Source organism: Lytechinus variegatus, chromosome 17, assembly GCF_018143015.1.
Source record: "Lytechinus variegatus isolate NC3 chromosome 17, Lvar_3.0, whole genome shotgun sequence".
Classification (NCBI taxonomy): Eukaryota; Metazoa; Echinodermata; class Echinoidea; order Temnopleuroida; family Toxopneustidae; genus Lytechinus; species Lytechinus variegatus.
The window spans coordinates 23,588,314-23,596,906 of record NC_054756.1 but is presented as its reverse complement, the minus strand read 5'-3'; the positions used below and the strand labels follow the sequence as shown (position 1 = coordinate 23,596,906).

The 8,593-nt window shown below is 36.3% G+C and overlaps 1 protein-coding gene across 3 annotated transcripts in view; it reads right to left on the bottom strand.

Annotated features, from left to right (window-relative positions):
- Positions 1-1,154: 1,154 nt before the first annotated feature.
- LOC121430913 (adenosine 3'-phospho 5'-phosphosulfate transporter 2-like) overlaps positions 1,155-8,593 on the bottom strand; it is a 28,741-nt gene continuing 21,302 nt past the window's right edge. For all 3 annotated transcript variants that reach the window (XM_041628345.1, XM_041628346.1, XM_041628344.1), the window contains 4 exons: positions 5,890-5,982; positions 4,435-4,546; positions 3,199-3,268; positions 1,155-1,756 (listed from right to left, as the gene is read on the bottom strand). In XM_041628345.1, the coding sequence (XP_041484279.1) occupies positions 1,594-1,756; positions 3,199-3,268; positions 4,435-4,546; positions 5,890-5,982 (438 nt within the window). In that variant the 3' untranslated portion in view covers positions 1,155-1,593. The remainder of the gene's footprint in view (positions 1,757-3,198; positions 3,269-4,434; positions 4,547-5,889; positions 5,983-8,593) is intronic.

The window sequence follows — 8,593 nt, the reverse complement described above, 5'->3', positions numbered from 1 at the left end:
ATGTTGAGCTCATGAGCTGTCAGTAATATGATCAGGGCCCTGTTTTACAGAGAGTTATGATTGATCCAATCAACCATAACTCTTCATAATTTTTCCTACGAAAATTTATGAAATGTCCTTTGTAAACAGAGGAAGGCAGCGTAGCTCAGTCGGTTAGAGCACCTTTTTCGAATAAGATCGTAGATCTCAGGGCTAGGGGTTTGGCTCCCCCTCATGCCAAAACATATCTAACAAAAAATCTGATGCAATACCATTGTGTGTAAGCGTGCCTCACCACTGAATTCAGTGCAGGTGTGAATGTACTTGGAAAACACTCCGTCCATCGGACAGGACGCAAGTATTGGTCCCATGTCACAACCTATGCACGTTAACCCTATCTAGGCCGGGGTATTTTGGGAGTTCATATGGCCGGGGGGGGGGGGGGCCTCCCAGGCCCCCCTTGAGATCTCGGCCGTCGACCGCGCCGAAAATTGGCATGCTGGTTGTCTGGGATATAATCTATCGAAACTGTATAATAATTTATTTCATGCAAATCGTTATTATGTAATTATGCAAATCGTTATTACCTAATTATGCTAATTTATGTGTAATTACTATGCGAAATCATACTTTTTCCTCTAACTCCATAAATAAAGCTCCCAATGTTCTAATTTTTGGCATAGAAACTCTTTGTGATGTTCTTAGCAAGTTTACATGAAAAAAATTGTGATATCAGATCAATTTCTTATGTATCATATTGTTTTTTGCAATTTCTTATGAATTTCTTTGTTTTTTTGGACCTTTTGTTTTTCATTGTTTTTTCAATGAAATTCATTGGGGACTCTTCTAAGATCATAAACAGCATAAAATACATACATTTAGGCCAGCAAAACTAAAACTAATCATACATTTATGATTTTTGGTTAAAAGCACAATTTACATTGACTTTGTACACGAAATCACGTTTTTGAGCAATTTTTGGTCTGACATGCACTTACATAACGTTGCGTAACTTCAGAACCTCGTACCCGGGTGACGCAAAATTGGTCTCAAAAGTTGCGCAAGACTTGAAAGTAAAAAGTCAGCGAGCAGCGCGGTCAAAAAATTTTGCGCGCCGAAAATATTGCGCGACTCGTTGAGGGGGGCCTCCGAGGCCCCCCCCCCGGCCTAGATAGGGTTAAAACCAATACACTATTCGTCAAAGAGTAGGGTGTTCACCCTGTTTATTGCACCTGGCGGTCCTGGCAAATTTCAGGTCAAGTCAATCTTGGCGTTCATATGCCATAATACCGGTAATCAATATAATGATTGTGGGCATTAACAAAAAGACTAGACATGAGGTGAACACACTGAGTCTTCCAGAAAATAATGAATGTATGAATATACTTCATATCTAGAAAATATTTTGAACAAATTTGGATTTTAGATGTTGACATTGCTGGCCATCCATAGTTGTGGTGATCGTATCAAACGTAACTCTTTGTCAGACAGGGCCCTGACTTGAAATCACCCAATGTAAATCAAGCGTAATAATTTGGTTTTACGATCAAGTACCGTGCTTTATGTTACAGGCCCCATGTCACACTTCTTAATATACATGTAGTCTTGAAGCATTCAGACCTCTGTCATTGCGCTAGGATATGACTTGGGTTGGTGCTGTAGCCGTATTACCAACTGCCTGACTTTGTTGGAAAACCAGTGATTGATGGTGGCCTTGTTCTTGCTGTAGACGTTTAAGAAGATACCGAAGATGACAAGCATTCCGGACCACAAGTATCTGAGAGAGAAAAAAATGGAGGAAATTAATTAGATACTTATTTACTTATAAGGAAACTAAAGAATACAAGCCCTGCTTTTAAATAGTTTTCCCTTCATATTCTCACCTATAATGTAATCTACAAACTGCAAATTCAAATGATATTACCTTTGTTTTTTATGTATAGGCCCGATATCAAATTATTGCATTGTACTATTTTATCACTTAATGTTTCGAGTCTTTCTTGTCAAATGCTGTAATATGAAATATGAAAAATAAAAATAAAAAAAAATAATAAACTAAAAACTGATCAAAGTTATCAAATGTAACACTTTCCATCTTACGCTATTGCATAGTCACGCCAACTTTCATTGTGCAGGGAAAATTTGCAGAGGAAGGAGGGAGATCATTCTCGATTACACACAATCCCAAGAAGGAAATCAATGTATGAATCGGTGAAATATTTGAAAATGTGAAGTTTCACTTGAAAATCAATCAATTTTCAAGGGGTCTCCATGACAATCATGGATACTTGGCAGCCCTGTTTACGACTTAGCAGAGCTCAAAAGGTTTTAAATTTCATTTCTTCAATATTTTTCAGTAGAATATAATCATTACTTTACAGAAAATTGTTATACAGGCTTGATGTTTGTGTTGAAAGGTTTTTGGTGGAGTGGTGCATTTGGCAGATATACCTGAAGGCAGCCATCATGCCCCCCTCCCTTGGGCAAAAAAATAATTGTTCATTTTTTCACAACCCACTGCCTAAATCTGCAACATTGGACAAGCTTTAACATTGCAGTGAAGGGGGAATTTCAAGGGCTCCTTTGAGCATTTTGGGGGCCATATCACCATGAGCCCTGTGTATTTTTTCCCCTTGGGACCCCCTTCCTTCTCCCACTTTATAATCAGATATTTAAAAATAAGGAAAATATTTTTTTTTTATGTTCTGATTGAAAAAAAATTAGTACATAAACGAAGGCAATATAAAGAATGCCTTACCTATCATTGTCTATTCATTTTTTTCTGCTGTACCGTTTTCACTGTCCGCCGTGAAATCATTCAAATCATGTCCATGACATGTTCACTGCCGGAACTTGCATCCTCTTAATGAGCCGACCATCGAACTCTCAATTATTCTTTTAATAATAACTGGCACTCTGCGGCTCTGCGCTTATTCCTGATATGAAATTCAACAGCCGTGACGTATTTTGCAGTATCACAGTTAAAATGTGTTGTCCTAAACTGATATCATATCACAAATAGTCAAGTTTCATGCGAACATTAGATACGATCAAGTGAAGCTTGTAATTCAAGGATGAATTCATCAATCCAAAATATAACAATATCATAAAATGGCTCTAATTCCCCCAGATATGGCCATGATTGCCCTTCCAAATGTTTGTATACATACTGTACTCAACAACACTAGCTATTGGTATGTAAATACACGATTTACTTACTGCATTGTAAATGGTTTACTGAACAGCAAGAACGACAAGACCATGGTGACAGTTTTTCTAGTTGTGGTTACTAAAATGAAACATAAATTGAAGGAGTCAGATAAAAATTTTGTTCTTCCATATGGTATTCTGAGGAACAAAAGTGCGCATTACTCTCAAAATCTACATTTAGCAATTCCAGAAAATATGTACATACGATCCCCTATATATGTAGGACCTTCATGAAATTTTCTGTCTCTGATTTCTTGTTTGTTTGACAGTCTGTAATGTTCTAAACGGACCATGGTTTTGTCAGTTTATAAAGTGAAATAAGACTTCAGATAAATGGGGGTCAGGCTTACAAAAAGGTTGATCATTTTATGGAATTGCCCACTTGCACAGGCTAAAATAGCATTTCTAATCTTGTTGCCTTTCAATTTTATATATTGACAATTCATAGAAACTGTGATCAGACTAATGTGGTCATGCCTTTTATTCTACACTCAAATAGACATTTAAGTGCAACTTTGAGTCGTACTTAAATCTTTGCAAAACATCCCCAAGGTCAATTCAATTCATTTATTCTGTTTCAGTAAAAAACAACAAAATGTGTACATTTGAAATACACATGTATATACATGTATCAAAATAGATCAAATACATAAGCATAGTAAATTAATATTGTGATAGAAATATATGAAAAATGGAACACCTGTAGAAAGCTTTTAAGAAAGCTTGTAAATGGCAGGAGTCCAAAAGTTAACAAAATAAAAAAATAATAATGATAATATTAGATGGCACATGTATTTGAATTCAACGTCTTGCCCCCCTCCCCTATCCCCACCTGCCCCCTGTCCCAACTCCCCCACCCCCTACCCATCTCTCTCTCAGGTAGAATTCAAAATTAATATTATAGGCTAAAATCTAAATTTAAATTAAATTATAAATATGACAAGAAATAAACTTTAAGATTTTTTTGAAAGGTCAAATTTTTATTAAACATGTATATTGTTTCTTTTATTTTCAATTTCTTATGTTTTATTATTACATATTTGCACAAATTTTGGTTTGTCATTTACATAAAAAAATTATGCGTATATTTAGAACTGCATACTTGGGCATCACAAATCACAAGTCTTGAAAGATGGGGAAGAAAGCAATGAAACATCGTGGTGCGAAAATGTTGCACGAATATGATCCCACAATGGCCTAGTTAGGGTTGAAAACGGTATATATTTACATCATATTCGTGCTTACCTGTAACTGTGATTAATGCACCAAACTGCCTGATCATCGCCAGGACGAAGATAATACCCAAATACCCAGATAATGAGAAGAGAACAGCGTAAACATACGTCTTCACTGGATGCTGAGGAGAGAAACAGGAAAAGAATGCGAAAATTAAGGAATGAATTACACAATTAAATGCAGTATACCCAATTATTGTGTATACGGACGGTTTGTATGCCCGGACGTTCAATTTTAAACAGCCACTTTAAAAAAGTTAACAAGCAAAGTTTCATCAATTTCTAGCGCAAACTCTATTATAGATTAAAAAAATGAAAAAAGTTACATTTATTGAATCCATATTTTTTGTGTAATCCAATGATAAAAAGGAAGGTTTCAAAATTATAAAATGTCCAAACACCTGACTAACTTCACCCGACACCCCCTCCCCGATCCTACAAATTATAAGCCAGGCACAGAGCTAGGGATAACACTGTTTGGCCTAGCACAAAGTTGTATACCAGTTGACATTTTTGTTTGAAATGGGAACAGATACAGCTATTTTAAATTGACAAAAGAAAGACACACAAATGTCAAGTGGAATGACCCCCAACAGACTCACCTGCATTCCACAATTCAATATAGCAGCAGTATTGATTTGAATAGCAACACTGAATAATCAACATTTTTTCTTGTTTATCCAACCCTTTGGATATTCAATACACACATGCATTTGCAGATAATCATCATGGTTAAAGGGGAAGTTCACCCTGAAAAAAACTTTGTTGCAAAAATAGCAGAAAAAAATAGTAAAAAATATTGGTGAAGGTTTGAGGAAAATCCGGTAAAGAGTAAGAAAGTTATTAGAGTTCAAAGTTTTGGATTTGTGACGTCATAAACAAGCAGCTGCCCCATGTGTTATGTAATATAAAATGCATGAATTTCAAATTTTGCATGGTTCCTGATGACTTAATTTTGCTTTCTATTCATGATTGGGTGTGAAATGATTCATCAATTGATATACAAAAGGTACAGTGAAAACCATTTTCAATTTTCTGAGAAAATGACATTTCATTGATTTTTTACCATTCGCTATGTAGGAATGCTGCTCGCATATGACGTCACAAATCAAATAATTGAAATTCTAATAACTTTTTAATTATTTGATGAATTTTTCTCAAACCTTCGGCAATATTTTTTATTATTTTTTCTGCTATTTTACAATAAAGTTTTTGTCAGGGTGAACTTCCCCTTTAAGTTTTAAGCAATAGGGACTTGAACTTTCAAATGATCTTGAAAAATCAAAATCTCAACCTTACTCATTTTTTTTTTATATTGATACCAAAACATTGTCAAAGTTCAATGACATTGATCATGTGACCTACAGGTCTGAAACTAATATGCAAAATGATTAGTAAAATAATATCATTCTGCTATAACTAAAACAAAAGCATAAAGTACATGTATAATGAAAGGTTTACTTACTTGATAGCAAAACCAGAAAGCCTCTAAAAAACTACCATGACCTACAAGGCCTACAAAGATGAAGACAAAACCTATAGAATAAGAATATAAAACCTGAAAAAAAATAGATAAAAAGTGAGAAAATCATTGTCAGTAATATGTGACTGGTTTGGTCTACAATGTATGTCCATTTGTAGAAGTTCACTCAAATCCATACGCCTTATATGGATGATTTGTTAAAACAATTACGAATTAAAAGTGGGTCAATATCAGACTATGCAATGATAAATAAGATCTTCTTATGATTAATTTATTCATGTTCTTATTAATCTATATATAATATAGGAGGCGCGATACTAGTAGCTTAGTCGGTAAAGCAGAGGATTTGTATTCTGGTGACCCGGGTTCGATTCCCACTTGGTGCGCTAGTGACCTTGAGTAAGGCATTAATCCTCAGTGCCAGGTCCTTCAGAGAGCACCTTAATCCGTCGGTCCTCTGGTTGCTTGCTTACAAGCATTCATGCTTACTTAGCAATCAGGTAAAAAATGTAAGCTCAAAAAGCAAAGGCGTGAGCCAGGCTAAGTTCCACCCATGAATTTTACCTCTTGCTTTTAAAGGTCAAGTCCACCCAAGAAAAATGTGGATTTGAGTAAATAGAGAATAATCAAACAAGCATCACCCTGAAAATTTCATCAAACTCGGATCTGAAATAAGTAAGTCATGACATTTTAAAGTTTCGCTTTTTGTTTCACATAAGTGATATATTTCAAATTTCATACATGTATACAAAAAGAAATAGTGAGTGAGTGATGTCATCAGTCTCCTCATTTGCATACCAACAAGGATGTGAATATAACTGTTTTGTGAAATTAAGTGAAACTTTAAAATATCATAACTTTCTTATTTTACCTCCGATTTTGATGAAATTTTCAGTGTTATGCTTGTTGGATTTTTCTCTTTTTATTCGAATAAACTTTTTGTTGGGGCAAACTTGTCCTTTAATGATCTTCCTGAAATATAACGTTTTCATAAAGTGACAAGAAGACTACCGACAGAATACCGCTTGTGACCACCTTCCATCCCAATCTACCCCCTCTCCGCAAAATCCTGTGTGATAACCACCACATTTTACACACTTCTGATCGTCTCCAACAGGCCGTTCCCGATACTCCCCTTCTAGCATACCGACGCCCACCAAATCTCAGGGACCTCATTGTTCGTGCTGAATTGCCCTCCCTCACTAACCATTCTTCTCCCATACAGCATGGCACCTTCAAATGCACCAGCAACAGGTGTATCATATGTGAAATACACATTCATGAGGGCGACACTCTCACCAGCAACTCTACCAGCCTTTCTCAACGGACCAAGGGTAACATCACATGCACTACCACTAATGTTGTATATCTCATCACTTGCAGAGTTTGTAGGGTACAATACGTAGGGGAAACCAAGACCACACTCAAGAAACGATTCTACGGGCACAGATCCACCGTCAACACAGCAAAGCTGGACACTCCAGTTGGCCGCCATTTTAACCTTCCCAACCACTCCATCACTGACATGATGCTACAGGGCATCGAATCTTTAGGTACCCGTCCTGACTCAGTCCGTACTAGCAGAGAGAAGCTCTGGATGAGACGACTTCGCACCATCCAACCTCATGGCCTGAACATCCAAGAGGGGAACGACTGATTACCCCTTCTTTTCCACTTTCCATTTGTGTACACATATTTTTTCCCTCAGCTTTTTTAGATTAGTCACTTTATAGTTTCTTCCTCTACTTTCCTCCCATATCTCATACAAGCTCAGCTCCAATTTTTTCTCCCTTATTCAGGCAATATTATAATCATCATATATTTATTTATTTTTTCTCTCCACCCACCTCTTAGATTTACCACTTATTTATTTTGCCTTTTTCATGTTTACTTAATACACCCCCTCTCTCATACAGCATCAGCTTCTTTATTTGCTTTTACCCTTTAGGCATTTTGCTTCCCTTCCATATATACAGGTGTTTTTTTTTTTTCTACTATATAGTCTGCTGTTTTCCCCCCACACCCAGCGGATCACTATATCAGTTTTGTCTACCATATGTATATACATTTATATATTTATTCACATAGATTCCTTTCTGGATATATTTACATACTTTTATACTTACAGATTTATTTTTACACTCACTTTCTTCTCTTAGTTTGTTTTTTGCTCTTTCATACATACTTATGTCTTTTGCACATGTTCAGTTATTTCCCATTCTTTCCCTTTTTCCCCCACTCTTTTGCACCAGTTTTTTATGCCTTTCTTTGTTACCTGTTTGACCCACCTCTCACTAATTCTCTTGTTATTCATCTCTTCCTCATACCCTTTATCACTGTTTTGTTCCAGATCCTGTTTGATGTTGCCTGCTCCATATCTTAATCCCTCTTGGCTTGAGGTCTTTCTTTGGCCTTACTCACACCTACTTCCCTTTGTGTCTACCTACTCCTTTTCTTTCTTCCCCTTCATTAACCTGATTGGTCATCTCTTCTCACTAATGCCCCTTTTGTCTCCTTGTTTCTAGTGTTGCTGTTGGATGTTTGTGGTCTATATCATGGTTGTTCCACTTTATATGTTTGTCATTTTGCCTCCGACGAAGATTCTGCTAGGATCGAAAGCTTAGGCCCCTTTTGACTCTCTAATTTACTCCATTGGCTCTTTTTTTTAGATAAGCAGTTTTCAGCA